This window comes from Anomaloglossus baeobatrachus, chromosome 11, assembly GCF_048569485.1.
Source record: "Anomaloglossus baeobatrachus isolate aAnoBae1 chromosome 11, aAnoBae1.hap1, whole genome shotgun sequence".
Lineage (NCBI taxonomy): Eukaryota > Metazoa > Chordata > Amphibia > Anura > Aromobatidae > Anomaloglossus > Anomaloglossus baeobatrachus.
The window spans coordinates 170,243,307-170,261,719 of NC_134363.1; the positions used below are offsets into that span (position 1 = coordinate 170,243,307).

An 18,413-nucleotide genomic window follows, 5' to 3' on the forward strand; every position below is an offset into this window, starting at 1 on the left:
ATTGATAAACATAAACAAATAACGAGGAGAAATGCAAAGGAAAGAGGTGTCCCGCATGAACATGGAGGCGTCCCTGACTGTAGGGATGTAATGGTAAGAGCAGCACCAGGGCTCGCGAGAGGCCTAAATGTACGGGCATTATAAATGGCACATGGTAACTGTGGGCCTTGTTATAGCTTTTGTTTGGAGGCCCGGGAGCTTCAGTTTATGCCTGTGAGGTTGCCTGACATGCTCATATAGTGATTACTTTCTCCCTTCTCTCCCGCAGTCATGGTGGATGCTCTCGGTGTCGTGTTGGGCAGTAGTTTAACAGTGATGCTCGGAGCCACAGCCCTGTACATCCTCATTCGCTGGTATCAGAGCGGACGTTGTTGCTATGGTGAGTACGGTGAGTATAATTGTTTCAGTAGGCCTCATTTATCACAACTGTGTTGCCCATAGCAACCAATCAGAGCTCAGCTTTCATCTTATAAACAGTTCAGGTAAGATTAAAGCTGCAATGTGATTGGTTGCTATGGGGGAAAACAGCAGGAATTTGGGCAACAAGTGTTGCTCTCACAGGGAATTTTAAGGGAACATTTAGTCGAACCTACAATTGACATAAATGGCTGCCGATCGTCTGTCATTTAAAGGGAACCTGTCACCAGGTTTTTCCCTTATAACTTGTGGCCACCATATACAGCATTCTAAAATACCGTATACAAGAGCCCAGACCGATCTGTATATCCTAAAAAACAGTTTCATTATACTCACCTAGGGGACGTTCCGGTGCAATGGGTGTTGATGGTCTCTGTCTGGCGCCTCCTCCATCTTGTGAGATCTCCGTCCTCCTGCCCATCCCCGTGTGTGTGACATGTCCTACGTCATCCACGCAGTATCCTCATTGCGGTCCTGCGCATGCACACTGTGATCTGCCTCGTTAAGGGCAGATCAAAGTATTGTAATGCGCATGCGCGGGCGGTTTTTGACCTTTCCTCGCACCTGCACATTACAGTACTTTGCTCTGCCCTCATCTGGGCAGATCATAGTGCGCATGCGCAGAAGTGCAATGGAGGTCTCTGTGTGGATGATGTAGGACACGTCATGCACACGGGGCTGGACAGGAGGACGGTGATCGCACAAGATGGAGGGGAACCAGACCGAGACCAGCGACACCCATCGGACCGGACCGCCCCTTAGCTGAGTATTATGAATGTCTTTTTTTACGTTATACAGAGCGGCCTGGGCTCTTATATACAGTATGCTGGAATGCTGTACATAGGAGCTCACTGGTGGTGGCTGCAACTTATTACGGAAAAACCTGGTGACAGGTTCCCTTTAATGGTGAATTTACACAGAATGAGTCTCCATGAACGCTCATTCTCCAGTTATTGTCCCATCTAGATGGACCTTAACCCCTTCACTAAACAGCCTTCATCGGCCCCTTATCAGTGCTCTATCTTGTAACAAGATGTGTCCCCGTTATTTACGACCTAAACGGATTTTTATCCCTTGGTACCAAGCAATAAAATGTTCTATTGCGCAACCACAAGCAGAGATCTTGAAAAGTATTGAGCGAAGAATGTTTTCTAAAATTATATCACATTTCATGATGCAAAAAATATTAATATTTTCTTTTTGCTAAAAACGGAATACCCCTTTAAGTAGAAGCGATAATGGACAATGTTTTATTTAGGATTAGGATTACGTTACTTCCTGTGCAGCTATTCGACCTTAGGATTCATTAATTATAGGACGGGAACAGCTGGGTTATTTTTGGGTGATTTTTCCTCTTTTTTTTCATAAAGGAGAAGTAATCGTAGCTCACAAATCATTAGAGTAATCTCCAGCCAATGACTCTGGAGCCACATGTGGCCCCCCAGGGAGTCAGGCGAGATGTTCATAGCTGTAAATGAGGGCCCTAGGTAATATTGGGGGAAGGTACGGACGCTGGGCCGTGGGGGCCCCGAACTCCTACACCAGAAAGAGTCAGTGTGTGTGGATCACTTCGGGTGGGGTGATTGACACTTACTGTTCTCTTCAGGGTGGTGTCCATCACCCCGCAGCCGGTCACCGTCATAGACGCAGTAGTAAACCACTTGACACAGGAGTTCTTTAGGCAAACATAGTTTATTTCACCATTCACTTCTCACCATTATGACAGACTTGGCCTCACTCCTACAGTTCTTCTGTATTTGTTCTTTGGGGTACACTCTCTCGGCCTATCCCACACTATCTTGGAACTAGTCCACAAGCTGCTGGGCACAGGAAATGTCCTTTCCCCCACCATTATCACTGCTATCCTCTTCTCTGTCCCAACGGCTCTCTGGTTGCTCAACTCTGTAAGCCCGTCGGGGTGAGCTGTAGGCTCCGGACCTTATGAGGAAACCTCTGGGTTCCCTGACCAGCTCTCAGTCCTTGAACCCTCATGCAGAACTGACTCCTCACCAAGCCCGTCACTCTAAGCAACCCACTGGCCATCTGTGACTCCTTCCCTCCTCACTCTGATCTTCCTCCACACCAGGAAGTGTCCAACATTGTTTATGCCTACTGAAACCCATACTCTAGCTAATCCATTATTAATACAGTTGCAGCACATTAAACATTATTTAAACATATTCTTTACATTAAGCAAAAACACAGGAGCGGTTCCTCACCCCTGGTGATACCTGTTCCTGCGCCGTGGGTGGAATCGAATACTCCTAGGTAATGCTCTAAGGTGGTGCTCACTCTAAACTAGTGAAAAGTCCAAGCATAAGTCGAGAAAAGGAGAAGATAAAGAGTGGCACTCACCATAGCGTAAAATCCAAATTTATTTCAATACATGTGTAAAAACATGTGGATCAGAGGCCGGATGTAGGCTCTCCAGAGGACGATGGCCGTTTCTCACACTCTGCGCTTCTACAGGTCCTTAAGGCCTAAGAATATGTAGAAGCGTGGAGTGCGCAAAATGGTTGCATGTATTGAAATAAGTTTGGATTTTATGCTACGGTGAGTGCCACTCTTTTTCTTCTCATTTTTTGGACATATTCTTTACGTTGTTGGGCCTCAATTGTAGGTGGTGCTGGCCTCTACACAATCCTGGCTCTGCTACATCCAGAAACCGCATTTTGCTAGCCGCTTCTTGCATACATTCTAACATTCATTTGTGCCACCCCAGTACCAGCAGCCGGGCTGCTCGGATCCGGATCCGCGGTTGCTCCGGACCCGGGGGTCGTGCGGCCACTCAAATGAAAGGGGGTATTTACAAGGGATGGTGTTTAGAGTTCGTGATGCCACCCGTGGTGTGTGGTAAAGTGGAGTACCACCGCTGCAGTTGGAAGTACCCGGGTGCGATGGAGTGGGGCAGCCAGCTGTTGGGACCCTCCACGGGTAGGGGGAATGCCCCGGGACTCGGTGATGGTGTTCGGGGAGTGATATTGGGGAGTGAAGGGATCACTTGCATACTCACTCAGTCCATAAAGCTGACACTGACAACTGGATAAACCAAAGTTCTGGACACCGCTGCCACTAAGGGGAGCTAGTTCGGGTCCCGTCCCCAATGGTGCTGCCTGGTGATCCGTGACCTTCCTCCTGGCACTAAGTTCACTTGTCAGTTGGTCCCGGTAGTGCAGAACTAGTCGGGTCCCGCTCCCCAGTGTGGCTAACTGTGGGAGCTTGCTTTCAGGGTTCATGCTTGGCATTTTCTGGACTGTTTTAGTGGAAAGTCCTATCCTCCTCGTTGCGCTAGTACCACTATTCTGGAGCGGGTGGAGAGCGGATCTTGAAGGCTCCATTCTCGTCGGGTAAATTGTCAGGTTGCCTGAAACTACTCCCTGACCTAGGGTCCACGTACCCCGTCATGCCCTGGTCCCAGCCCGGTGATGGTACATGGCCGCTGGCTGTCCTCCTCGACAGTTCCGTGCCCCTTGTCACGATCCCCTGCGACCAGGGGTCCAGCTCCTACTAGGCCCAGACCACCGTCTGCTACCTAGTTGCTTCCAAGGAGCCCGGCTCCTGACCTCCTCTATCCTTCACTTCCTACACTTTACTCTCCCTTTCTCTGACTGACTCCTGACATTCCTGACTTCCCCTACAACCCCCCAAGTTGGCGACCCTATTCCACTCAGGCCGTCCACTAATGTGTCTGGTGGGTGTGGTGCAGAGTGTACCTAGGATTTTACTAGCTGTTGTTGGCAACACCATGTAGTTGGGGACCCATAACCAAGGAGGAGGTGGATATTGCACAGAAGGGCAGATTGCACAATACCCTGTGACGACCTGATAGTCCAGGGCGTCACACAATGACATTGGTAATTTGCTTAATATAAAACTCGTTCTTTGCAGGGAGACAGCATAATACTATAGGGGTGGTGGTAAACGCGACCATGTCCTACCTATAATATAGTAATAATACAATGGCGTGACACTAGAAACAAAACCAAATTGTCACACTGTACAAAGGGCTGGTAAGAAGCAGTACAGCGTATTCCCCACTAGGTGGCAGCAGTGTAGTGAAAGAGAATCAAAGTAACACTGTCACAGAACGAAGGCCGAAGTGCAGCAGAGTAACTTTAGAAGGCAGGTCACAGGCAAACCACCAGGGGGCAATAGAGTAGTTAAGCAGTCAGGGTCTGGCCGGGAAGTCAAGTTAGTGCAGAGGGAGGATCAAGATCAGGTCAGAAAACAGAACCGAGGTCAGATGCTGGGAAATCAGGTATGAAAATGGGAACTCAAAGGGCACAGGAACCAGAAGACAAGACCGGAGGGTGAGGAGACAAACATTGTTAGAGGATGAACCAGGATGGGTAAACAACTGACAGGAACAGGAAGTCAGAGACTGGGACAGATGGACAAATGGCGGAGGGTACAGGTCAGTGCACGGTAACTAGGAAATCTCACCAGAGACAGTCACAGGCTGCAGAGCAAAACTATAACCAGCACTGAAATGCTGGTGCAGCACCCAGATATAGAGTCTCCTGAAACCGGAGCAAGGCTGGAGTTAACCCCTGACATGACCAGGCCGGGTCTGGGAAACTCTGGAGCGGGGAATACCGGTCCTGGATCATGACACAGATGAAGAGCAATATGACACACTCTCTTTGTCAATACAGTCAACAATGTAGAATTCACCTCCATTACTGCTCCTATAATACATAATACATTGGTTCTTAATGGAGTTTTCCAGGTTAATTTTTAACTTAATAGGCAGCTTCTAGAAATAACCCTAAAAATAACAAAATGTGTAAGAGCCACCATCTAGTGATGCCTTTCTGCTGGTGCCCCCAGCCTTGAAGCAATGATATTATGAATGCAGCATGTGACCGCTGCAGCCAATCACTGGTTTCAGTGGTCATGCTAAACTCACCCTGTTTCCCTGAAAATAAGCCCTAGTAGGATTTTTGGGGCTGGTAACTACATCAGTCTGTACTCGTGTTCCAGCTATGTCCTGAACAACCAGGAACAGCGCTGGGGTGGGACGGGGTAAGTAGGGGTAACGCATTTGTTGTTAAGCGGTTTTATGTCTTGTATGATATCTCGCTCTCATGGCGCCATTATCACCCTCCGTGCTGTATGTTTAAAGGTTAAACAACATAAATAATAATTTCATTTCTGCTTTCATTTCTAGAGACAAGTTTTGTCTTCAATCTGTACAACATTCGGTAAGTGAGGCGACGGCCAAAACTCTCTAGGGCTGATTTCTATAAAGTGAAACTTAATTATGACAGCTGTAGGGACATGTAAAAGTTTGGGCACCCCTGGACAAAATACTGTTATTATGAACAGTTAAAGGGAACCTGTCAGGTGCAACATGCACCCAGGACCACGAACAATTCTAGGTGCATATTGCTAATCCCTGTATAGATAGAGACCGTTAGAAAAAGTATTTCTAAAGATCCTTTATGATATGCTAATGATCCCAATGACTAGTCACAAGGGCGTTACTTCCCCTGGCTAGTAGGCCCCCTTAGCATGTTAGTATGCTCCTGTGGGCGTGCTAACGTGCTAATGAATGCGCAGCATCAGAAAGTGGTCACACTCACCTCTCTGCTGCCATCATGTCCGAGTCCTGGATTTCTACTCAGTATGTATGATCCCAGACTTTCGGTCATGCGCACCACATGAGTTTGAAACTGGGACTCGTACTCCCAGCTTCAGGGTGCGCATGACAGAAAGTTCTGAATCATGGTTCACTAGACACACCGCTGCACTAATACAACATGAGAGTAGGAGAGACAGACAGGGGAATATTAACATAAATGGAGAAGATACGACTTCAGGACAAATCCACAGCAGCTCCTTCCACCAAGGCGGCCAGAATACAAATTGTATAATCAGCAAAGATTGCTGGGAAACCTAGCTACTTAAACACAATCAGCTGCAGCTGACATGCACTGCTGGTAAACTGCTAGCAGCAAAACTGATATTAACTGTTTCAGCACCAAGAGAAGCAAAACAACATTTAAATGTTGAGTCCCAGATAGAGATGAGAGGCTCCAGTCCTAAAGCTGTCACTAGTCTCTAAAAGACAGGGAAATGACCATGACAGTGACAGGGAGATGACTGTGACAGGGAGATGACCGTGACAGATAGACATTCTCCACACTCCCCATATAATCTCTCAGGCAATTGAATTCTTGCGCTTGCGCATTACTTCATTCCTCCTGCGCCATGGCCAGTGAATGGACGTGTACTCTCCCAGGCTTCATTGGCATATTACACATACCCAAGAAGGCACAGTAGACTCATATCCTACCCAGGATATATCCTACCCTTGTGCATGCGCAAGATCTCGATCACCTCCGAGATGATCTGGGCAGTGTGGAGAATGTCAATCTTGCTCAAGGAGGGTGTGAGTAGGGAGTATGAGGCCGGGCAGGTCCTGGTGGACAAGTCTGGGAAAATGTGTATATACTTGGTGATGGCAATAAAATTTGTTTTTGCGGTCACGTCAATAACTTTATGGGACATCAAAGTTGTAATTCTGGATTATGGCTCTATGGGTGCGGTTTGGGAGGATCGGGAGCCGGACTACATTTTTTGCATTAAATAAGTAAATAACATTTATTCTGTTTTTACAAAATTATAGTTTTATTAATATTAATGCTTGTGTCCTTTCCACTGCAGACAGCTGAAGTCCATGGACCTGGAGCTGGCACCTCCCTTCACCGTCAGCGGCACAATGCACGCTCACGGTCCCATGTCTGGTTACCATTACTCTCAATTCCAGGACAGCGAAGTCTAGGAGCTCGTGCATAAAAGGGACAAGATGAACGACTACATCGATACCTTCTTTTGTTATGTAAATTCCTTACTAGAAACTGGTCCAGTACACTCACTGCAAAAAGTAGAAGTGAGCATCCACTGGTTAACCAGCAATAGTCCAACATCACCACGATAGTCTGTGAGAACTGATCAAATGAGCTGGAGTCATGAGACAGAGACCAACGGGAGGGTGTGAGTAATGCGGCAATACCCAGGGAGCAAGCAGCTGGGGGAGAGGAAGGGGATAATGGGGGGAAACCCCAACACCATGCAGACCACTGCCTCTGACTGCCATCGAAGGACATTACTATCCAGCAGGTCACAGTAACACGCCATTCACATTATTTGCAATGCATATATTCGGCATGCACATTTGACGTCCTCCGTCATATGGCTGCACTATATATACACAACTGTATTTCCATCATTATAAAAAAGAAATTGCAGTATACTTTTTCGTTCCATCCTCTGTATATAATAATGGCAACATATCTAAAGGCCCCGTTACACGAGACGATATATCTAGCGATATGTCGTCGGGGTCACGGATTCCGTGACGCACATCCGGCATCGTTCGCGACGTCGTTGCGTGTGACACCTACGAGCGACTCTGAACGATCGCAAATAGGATGAAAATCGTGGATCGTTGACACGTCGTTCATTTTTAAAAATTTGTTCGCTTTTGGGGATGCAGCCGACATATTGCGTTTGACATCCTGCCAACGACGAACAACATTCAAACGACCACCTGGGTCCAACAATATATCGTTGATTGCTGATGTGTCGATTTTGAGATCGTTACGTGTGACAGCAAATAAACAACCTATGAACGATACCGGATCTGGGCGTGTCACATCGCTCATGAGATCGCCCGATATATCGTCTCGTGTAACGGGGCCTTTAGGTAAGGGTGTGCAATCCGGGTACTCTATTGGCTATATTGGACTATTAGGCTACTGTATGTGCGCACGCTGCAGATTTGGTGCAGAAATTATCTGCATGAAATCTGCACCTTCTCACAGAAAAATGCACCAAAAAATGCACCTAGAAAAGCATATGTTTTGGTGGAAGGGCTAAAAAAAAGCAGGAAAAAAGGCACCAACTGTTGACATGTTGTAGATAGTTTTCCAGCACCAAATCTGCAAGGAAAAAACAAGCAACGTGTGCACGAGACTTCTGAACTCTCAATGACTTTGCTGGTGTAAGGATAGACCATGCAGATTTGGGCCACAACCTGCACCAAAAAAATGCATAAAAAAATACAGCCTTAGGCCCCCTTCACACGTCCGTGTCGCCGGTACGTGTTTGGTCCGTTTCCTTACGTGCCGGAGACACGGGCACACGTAGACCCAATAAAATCAATGGGTCTGTGCACACGTGTGTGTTTTGCCATGGACCGTGTGTACGTGTGGAGCATGCGTGTGCCCGTGTGCTCCACACGTAGACATGTCCGTTTTTCTCTGGCATCATGGGAGTCACACAGACCGCATGGATGTGATCCGTGTGACACACACCGGAGAAAACACACGTGTCTGTGAAATAAAAAGAATTTCTATACTCACCTTCTCCATCCCTGCTGTCTCTGCCGCTGCTGTTACTTGCTTCCGACCGCCGCTCATTATGCTCATGAATATTCACTCCACTATGGGCCGGAAGCAGCAGCAGCGGGGAGTCGGCAGGACCGGAGACCGAAGATCAGCACCACGGACAGCAACGCCAGGGACAGGTGAGCAAAAAGTTCCCGTTCTCCGTGTGTTATCACGGATAACACACGGAAAACACACGTGTGCCATAAACACGGCACACGGAGGGCAATACGCATCTTTGACACGTCTGTGAGAAACGTGCGTGATTTTCACGGACATGTGAAGGGGGCCTTAAAGGGGTTGTCCATTACCTACTTTGGTAGGTGGGACCCGTTGAAGAGTGTTCAAGACGTGAAATGGCCATCGTCCTAACGCACTCTACTTCCCATCTTAATATTTTAAGGATATACCAATAAATATGGATTTTAATAGATCTATTTTGTTTTTTCCTTTTTTGCTGGACATTCACAGACTTTTCCTAAATAAGCCTCCCGCGTATCCATTTGTCTGGGGTGATGTCTCCCACTGGTTTACAGATACTTGAATGCTGCCGAAGATCCTTTTCTTATTGACTCACTGGTTGTCCATTACTTTGATATTAACCTTTGTATATAAAGTGGTTAAAGGGAATGCAATGGCTGAGATTGGAGATAACTCAGATCCAGGCAGTTTAAAGGGAACGTGTCACCAGTGTTTTCAGTATTTTACCAAAAGTCTCCCCTTCTGCAGCTCCTGGGCTGCATTCTATGAAGGTACACCTTAACCCCTGACTCCCCTTCCAGACCCCAGAAATACCTATATAAAATCTGCTGCCACGTATATAAATTAACCATTCCGGTCGGATTGGCATTCTTTTTTTGGCCTCCTGTCCCCCTCCTTTTTCCGCTCTTCGACGTCCTCGTTTGATTATTGACGTGGATGGCGCCTCCATCATCATCCACGTAGCTGGGCAAAATCATGTGCCTGTGCAGTGTCATTCCCGCCTTGCGCAGGCGCACTTCGCTCTGCCCCATTGCGGGCAGAGTCAAAAACATAGCTGCGCTTGCGCAAGTCTGGGAGCACTCTGCGCAGGCGCGAAATTGTGAGCGAGCTCACTGGCTCACGCAAGCGCACCTATGTTTTTGGCTCTGCCCGCAATGGGGCGCAGCGAAGTGCACCTGCGTAAGCCAGGAATGACTGCGCAGGCGCGAGAATCAGCTCAGCTAAGAGGATGATGACAGAGGTGTCAGACGCATCAATCATCAAAGGAGGATGGCAAACAGCGGCAGGAGGGGGGGACAGGATTCGAGCACGCCCATCTGACCAGAACATGTCATTTGCATACGTGGTGGTCAGATTTTCTAAAGTTATTTATGGGGTCTGCAAAGGGAGTCAGGGCACAAGGTGCACCTTCATAGAATGCAGCTGTACGGGCGGTGTTGGTCAGGCTGCCCGGATCCGGGATCGTGGTGGCTCGAGGGGTCCGGGCCCGGGTTGGCGGACACTTTGATCCGTGAAAAGGGGGTATTTACAGGGGAGAAGTTCATGACGCCACCTGTGGGTTGTGGTAATGGGAGTACCGCCGCTGCTGTAAGGAGTACCGGGGCAGGTGGAGTTAGGCAGCCTGATGTTAGTCCCTCCAGAGGTAGGGAAGGCCCCGGACTCAGGGGTGTTGGTGGTTGTTTAGGAGCGCAGGGTGCAGGGGGAGCAGGGTACTTACTGTGGGTAGTCGTGGTGCTGGATGAGGATTATAAAGGCGACACACACGCTGCAAGTAAACCAAGTTCTCTGTGTGCCACAGTCACTACGGGGAGCCTGTCCAGGTGTTCGCTCCCACCGGTGTCACTTGGCAATCCGGAGCCTACCTCCGTGCACAATTTAATTGTCTGTTTGTGGCCCCGTGGCTTGAAGCTGTGAGGGCCCCGCTCACTTTGGGAAGTGTAGCTGTGCTCTTGAGTGCTGGCACTTGGGACTTCAGTGGGCTGCTTTTTGGCTGGAAAACCCTGTCCCCCGCGTTGTGCTGATGCCCCCAATCTCTGAGCTCTGTGCAAAGGTCCCTGAAGGTCTCCTTCCAATGCAGGTTAATTGCCAGGACGTTGAATCGGATCCTGACCTAGGGTCCTGTATCCCATCGTGCTCGGTACCGGTCAGTTTCTTTTGGGCTTACTGGTGTTGACAGTCCTCCTAGACTATGTCTGTCGCACCCCTTTCCAATGTCACTGCCACCGGTCCCCGACTCCTCTGGTCCCGGACCACCAACCTCGGTCCAGCTCCCCGGGAGCTCACTGTCCCCAGCTCCTCTCACTACTCTCCTGCTTCCTCCCTCTCACCAGTCTGCTTGACCCCTAGGTGGGTGGCCCTTTTCCAGCTAGACCAACCCACTGGTGTGTCTGACGGGTCATGATGTGAGGTGTTGATTGGGATTTGTGGTGCTGATGGTAGTGACACCGATTTCTTAGGAACCTGGAACCATGGAGGGGGGGTAGGCCCTGCACCCTGGGTAAGGATGTACTCAGGGACGCTACACAGCCCAGAAGCTGCAGAAGGTGGTACTTTTGCTTCAATACTGAAAAAACTGCTGACAGGTTCCCTTTAAACACCCTGGATCTGAGTTATCTCCAATCTCAGCCATTGCAATAAAGTGTTCACTCCGGAGCCTGAGCCCTAGGAGCGCAGTATATTGCATAAACCTCAGGTGTTGTCCACTATGGGATCCCAAATTAAGGAGCCCAAAGAGGTGAGCAATAAATACTGATTGGCCGCATTGTTCAAATGTCCTCCGTTCTGTAAGAAACAATGTTTTTTTCTGCTCGGATCAAATCTGAACGTTGCAGGCTGCGTAGACCGTAATAATGGACGCCATCCACTACGATTTGATGCTGTGGCCTCCAAATACTGTGTGTAATATGGAATGTTCCCGCACTCATCATCTTCTGTTACTCCCATTAACTGCTGCAATAAAATCTTACTTTCGTTCTAATTTTTGCAATAAGTGAAACTCCGGTTTCATTTCCCTTTTCAGATAATGTCAGTGCCATCTTCCTGTTTTTTCATACTAATACTGTGCAATATGAGAAGTGCCTACATTAAGACGTTCCTGGCGCATTCAAAATGTCTTTGTCCACACATTTTTATTTTGTAGAAATTCTTTCGGTTTCTTGCTGCAATTTCACAGATTTCTGTCTTTTAAAATCTTATTAAAAAAAATAAATAATAATGCCGAAGTATTCTATGGTAAGATGTTAAGGCAGTGGTGTAATGCTCAGCGCCGGCGTTGAGGCGGCGAGCAGGAGTGGACCCACTGGACCACAGGGGGACCCAGGGTTTACCATTTAGTGGGAGAGGCTTAACTAAGCACCTGCCATGAAGCAGAATGCCAGGTACCACTCCCAGGGCAATGACCAGGACTGTGTGGACAGGAGATGGACACTATTCTGGTCACAGGTGCAGGCAGCTACAGGCGGGATGGCTGAGGACTACAGGAAGGCGGGTATGGACAGGTAGGCAAGGACAGATAGGTATGGGAAGGCGGACAACTAACTAGCAGACTGTAAGGCTAACTAACTAAAGGCAATGCACAGGCACCTCCCCTAGTGGGAGAGTGCCTGAAATAACTAGTGCTCACATCACAGAGGCTATAAACTTCTGTGATACATATCTTCCTTCCTGGACTTTTCTGGTGGCCTTCTTACACCCCCTATGTAAGGCATGAGCCAACATAGCACCTATATTCAATATAAGCCTCACACACAGCTCCCCTAAATAATGTATAATAACTCACATAGCCCCAGTTATACAGTATGAGCCTCCATATAGCCACCTATATACAGCATGAACCCATTTTCACCTACATATAGCATGAGCCCTCACATAGCCATCTATATACAGCATGAGCTCCCAAATAACCCCTATATACAGCATAAGCCCCCAAATAGCCCCTATATACAGCATGAGCCACCACATAGCCCCCTATATACAGCATGAGCCCCCACATAACCCCCTATATACAGCATGAGCTCCCAAATAGCCCCATATATAGCATGAGAGGCTGCATAGACCCTATATACAGCATGAGCCCCACATAGCCACCCATATACAGCATGAGCCCCCAAATAGCCGCTAGATACAGCATGAGCCCCCACATAGCCCCCCTATATACATCATGAGCCCCCACATAGCCACCTATATACAGAATGAGCCCCCAAATAGCCCCTATATACAGCATGAGCCCCCACATAGCCTCCTATATACATCATGAGCTCCAACATAGTTCCGCTACACTGGGGAACAGAAGTGAGGCGAGTATGTGTTGCTGCTCAAACCATATTGAGGGCAATCTGGCCACGGGCCCCACCGAAGACCAGGGCCCCGGGCGGTAGACCAGATTTCCTTCACTATAAGCTACCTGTTGGTGTGAATATTTGCATATGGGTCCAAGAGAAGCATAAACTTAAGGCAGGCAAAAGAAGTTCCATAAGGCTTCAACAGTCCCAATGACAAAAGCTCAGTGTATTAACTGTTTATGCGCTCAAATAGTAATCTTAACATATATACACACACACATATATATATATATATGTGTATATATATATATACACACACACACACACACACAGAGCTTTGTACAGTTTGGCACTTGGAGTCTTCTTGAATAATACTAGGGTTGGTTGTTTTTTTTCAAAATTCATTTAAACCATTTCCCTATATATAGAAAGCGTATAATTTTTTCTCTTTAGGGACCAATGAAGTTCCTAAAAATAAAATAAGAAGTGTTTGTTTTTGGAACGTCTTACTGTGAAAATGTTTGATTCCATCTGTATCGCTGAAGATACAGTTATATTATAGGCAATGGGGAAAGACTCGGGAAAGTGAAGAAGTCTATCAGGCTTTCATACTGGGACCAGATATTTGGAGAAAATGTATATGGTATATTTAAAATGTGTTACTCACAAGCTAATTGCCACATTAGGAAGGAAGGGGATAAGGAAGGGAGGAAAGAAGAAATTAACCAAGAAGGAGGGAAGGAGAGGAAAAAGGATGGAGAGAAGGAAGGGGCAGAAAGGAAAGCGTGAAGAAAGAAAGGAAGGAACGACCGATGGAAGGAATGGGAGGAGGAAGCAAGACAGGAAGGGAAGAGGGAAGGGGAGTAGAAAGGAATGAGGGAAGGAAAAAGAGGAGGAAGGAAGGAGGGATGGGGAAAGAAAGGGGAGAAAGAAGGAAGGAATGGGGAGGACATGAGAAAGAAGGAAGGAGAGAAGGGTAGGAGAAAAAATAGAGGGCGGCAGGGTGGCTCAGTGGTTAGCACTGCAGTCTTGCAGCGCTGGGGTCCTGGGTTCAAATCCCACCAAGGACAACATGTACAAGGAGTTTGTATGTGTGGATTTCCTCCGGTTTCCTCCCACACTCCAAAGACATACTTATAGAGACTTTAGGTTGCGAGCCCCAATGGGGACAGTGTTGTCTATGTTTGTAAAGCGCTGTGGAATTAATGGCACTATATAAATGAGTAAATATTATTATTAATAATAATAACAATAATAATAGTAATAATAATAATAATAATAATAATAATAAAAAAGGAAGGTAGGGTCGGAGGTAGAAAGGAAGGCAAGAAGATGTAAAAAAAGGAATGATGAAATGAAGAGGAGGGAGGAAGGATTTAAGGAAGAAAGGAAGGAGGGAAAAAGGGGAGGAGTAAGGAAAAAAGGAAGGAAGGGAGGAGGGAATGGGAGAAGAAACGAATGAGGGAAGGAAAGAGAAGAGGAAGGAAGTAGAGAAGGGGAGGGGAAAGAAAGGGGAGAAAGAAGGAAGGAAGGGGGAGGAGAGAAAGAAGGAAAAGGAGGAGAAAGGGGAGGAGGAAGAAAGGAAGGTGGGAAGGAGGATAGGAATGAAGGAACAATGGAATGAAGTGAAGGAAGGAAGAAATAAAGGGGAGGATGAGAGAAAGACGGAGGAGGAAGGAAGGACTGAAGGGTAAGATAAACGATGGAGAGAAGGAAGAAAGGGGAGGAGGAAGAAAGGAAGTGGAGGAAGAAAGGAAGTGAGGAGGAGGGATGGGGAGGAGAAAGGAATGAGGGACGTAAAGATGGAAGGAAAAAAAGGAGGAAGGAAGGGGAAAAGAAAGAGGAGGAAGAAGGAATGAACGGGAGGAGGAAAAGAAGGAAGGGGAGAAGGAAGGAAGAAAGGGGAGGAGGAAGAAAGGAAGAGAGGAGGAGAGATGGGGAGGAGAAAGGAATGAGGGAAGTAAAGATGGAAGGAAAAAGAGGAGGAAGGAAGGGGAAAAGAAAGAGGAGGAAGAAGGAATGAAGGAGAGATTGAGGAATAGAAGGAAGGGGAGAAAGATGTATAGAATGAAGAAAAGAAAGAAGGGGAAGAAGGATAATGTTACCACAATTAAAAATAAAAACTATTATACTCACCTATCAACTGACCTGGCTCCTCTGCCATTGCACTGCTGGTGTGAAGCCCCTTACCTGCAGGTCACCTCAGGGTCCTCACGTGCTGGGAAATCTTCTGGCAACAGGTAGGTCAGGTTAACTTTAATAGGAATCGTGACGCCATTCTCGGTAATTGCGGTCAGGGGGTGACCGCCTCTGCAGTTTAGAGAGCGTCTGGGGCTGATGGTAAATGCAGTCTGGTGTTATGGCCTCCCGAGAGTGAGGCTGGCCCCAGGGGCTCAGGTGTAAGTGTGTAGTACCAGAGGTTGCAGAAGAACTCACACACAGGCAGCAATGTCTTTCAAGGTGTTTACTCACTTTCTGATGGTAGAGTGAGGCAACCCGGGCGATGCTATGATGAACAAGGTGCCTTTTCACAGGCAATGCTAATTAAGCACCATTCTTGGATCTGGTCCGCCTTTATCAATGGTTGCTCTCTGGCACTGGGAGGGTCAGTTCTGATATAGTCCTGGTATGTGTAGAGCTTGCTCCACATGCTGGGACCTGGGCTGGCCTCTATTCACAATTGCCTCTTTTGCAACATGGAAGCGGCTATATACAGGTTACAGGTATGTGTGCTCCATTATGGTTCTGCTTTTAACTTTATCTAGGAGGCCGCATGGCACATGAAATACGTAATATAGACTAGGACCCCCCTATTGAGATTTGCTGTGACGTTGGCAGGGGTGGCTCAAAATATTGATCAATTATTTGCTAAAAATCTCATTTTTTTTTTTTTTTATTATAGTACAGTTGGAATAAATCTGTGAATTTTCACTTTTTATATGATGCATGCCAATTTCAGATCGTGCTGGCTCCTTTTTCTCTGACCCGTTTGCTGGCAGCGTGGACCAAGGTTAAGATGGCTCCAGGCTCAATCCTCCTTATGGGCCCCCTCGTTGCTACTGATACTCGGGCTCTGTGATGGTTGGTGTGGGACTTATTGTCCACCCCACCGGCAGGTTTAGTAGGTTAAACTTGAGCCTACTTCGGGAACCTGTTTCCCCTGCGTGCCTAGCCCTCCAGAAGTCTCCGTACATGACCAGCTGGTTCGCTCAGTGTCCTCCAGACTAGCTGATTTCCCCAGCGTCTTTCCTTCCAGCTTCTGGTGACTGAACTCCCCGCCAACAGCCACTACAGGTGCAGGGTCTGACTAGTGTCCGCTCACTTGCGTCTGCACCTCAGACTCGGCTGCTCCACTCCTACTCCTTTGACTGCCACTGCACATTCTCTTGCCTCCAGTCCCACCACCCACCACTAGCTACGCCCCCTCCTGGGTCTACCCAGGGATCCCCTCTAAGGTTTGTGTGTGTCCTGGGTACTACGTGTCTGTGCGTACACACCCTAGTCAGCCTTTGGGATTACCTGTTTGTACTGACCCAGGCGTGGGTGCAGTACTCAGTGGCGCCTGACCAGGTCAGGGGCGCCACACTGGCTCCCGTCCTCTCTCAGGCTCCAGTCTTTGTCTTCTCTAGTTGCATGAAGCCTAGTGAGGAACAAAATATAAGACAGAAGAGAAGACAAGATCGAGGAAGTGAGCCAGTGGAAGAATCATGGGGGTGGTCTGTGGCCAGGGCCGTATTTGCCACTAGGCACCCGTGGTCCCGTGCCTAGGGCGGCACGTTGCGGGGGGCGGCACTTTCTGGCAGCAAAAAAAAAAAAAATTAATTTTTTTTTTTTTTTTTTACATCCCCGCCCCCCGTCCCTCCCTCCGTTGCACTCGGCTGTGTTCGGGGGGGGGGGGGGGGGTGGGTTGAGAGGGAGGAGAGGCGCATTTCTGTCTATTTAAATAGGCATAGTGATTAACCCCGGAAGTTCCATCGCCTGCACTTCCGGGTCAGAGGCGCGCGGGCGCGACAATCAGCTGACTGCCCCGTGCTGCAGCGGCCGTCCAATGCTGCAGACGACACGCCGCGGAGGAGGACGCGTCTGAAGCTGGAGCCAGCCAGAAGAGGAGCCAGCCAGAGCAGAGAGGCGGGCACCGGAGCAGGTAAGGCAGAGGCTGAGCCTAGAATGTATGGGCTCCTTACAGGTTAGTTGATGATCGTTGCAATGCCTCTTTTTGTCCACTATAATCATGCAAGGGGAGGCTGGGGGGAGAGAGGCTGAGGCTGGGGAGAGAGAGAGGCTGAGGCTGGGGAGAGAGAGAGAGGCTGAGGCTGGGGAGAGAGAGAGGCTGGGGAGAGAGAGAGGCTGAGGCTGGGGAGAGAGAGAGGCTGGGGAGAGAGAGAGGCTGAGAGGCTGGGGGGGAGGCTGGGGAGAGAGAGAGGCTGAGAGGCTGGGGGGGAGGCTGGGGAGAGAGAGAGGCTGAGAGGCTGGGGGGGAGGCTGGGGAGAGAGAGAGAGGCTGAGAGGCTGGGGGGGAGGCTGGGGAGAGAGTGAGAGGCTGGGGGGGAGGCTGGGGAGAGAGTGAGAGGCTGGGGGGGAGGCTGGGGAGAGAGAGAGAGGCTGAGAGGCTGGGGGGGAGGCTGGGGAGAGAGAGAGAGGCTGAGAGGCTGGGGGGGAGGCTGGGGAGAGAGAGAGGCTGAGAGGCTGGGGGGGAGGCTGGGGAGAGAGAGAGGCTGAGAGGCTGGGGGGGAGGCTGGGGAGAGAGAGAGAGGCTGAGAGGCTGGGGGGGAGGCTGGGGAGAGAGGCTGAGAGGCTGGGGGGGAGGCTGGGGAGAGAAGCTGAGAGGCTGGGGGGGAGGCTGGGGAGAGAGAGAGAGGCTGAGAGGCTGGGGGGGAGGCTGGGGAGAGAGAGAGAGGCTGGGGGGGAGGCTGGGGGGGAGGCTGGGGAGAGAGAGAGAGGCTGGGGGGGAGGCTGGGGAGAGAGTGAGAGGCTGGGGGGGAGGCTGGGGAGAGAGAGAGAGGCTGAGAGGCTGGGGAGAGAGAGAGAGGCTGAGAGGCTGGGGAGAGAGAGAGAGGCTGAGAGGCTGGGGGGGAGGCTGGGGAGAGAGAGAGAGGCTGAGAGGCTGGGGGGGAGGCTGGGGAGAGAGAGAGAGGCTGAGAGGCTGGGGGGGAGGCTGGGGAGAGAGAGAGAGGCTGAGAGGCTGGGGGGGAGGCTGGGGAGAGAGAGAGAGGCTGAGAGGCTGGGGGGGAGGCTGGGGAGAGAGAGAGAGGCTGAGAGGCTGGGGGGGAGGCTGGGGAGAGAGAGAGAGGCTGAGAGGCTGGGGGGGAGGCTGGGGAGAGAGAGAGAGGCTGAGAGGCTGG

At 49.3% G+C, this 18,413-nt stretch overlaps 1 protein-coding gene across 1 annotated transcript; it reads left to right on the forward strand.

Moving 5' to 3' along the window:
- The first annotated feature begins 270 nt into the window (after positions 1–270).
- On the forward strand, positions 271–7,204 carry SMIM35 (small integral membrane protein 35). Its single transcript, XM_075328350.1, has 3 exons — positions 271–379; positions 5,588–5,621; positions 7,087–7,204. The coding sequence occupies exons 1-3, from the start codon at positions 271–273 to the stop codon at positions 7,202–7,204; spliced, it is 261 nt and encodes an 86-aa protein (XP_075184465.1).
- The last annotated feature ends 11,209 nt before the right edge of the window (positions 7,205–18,413 follow it).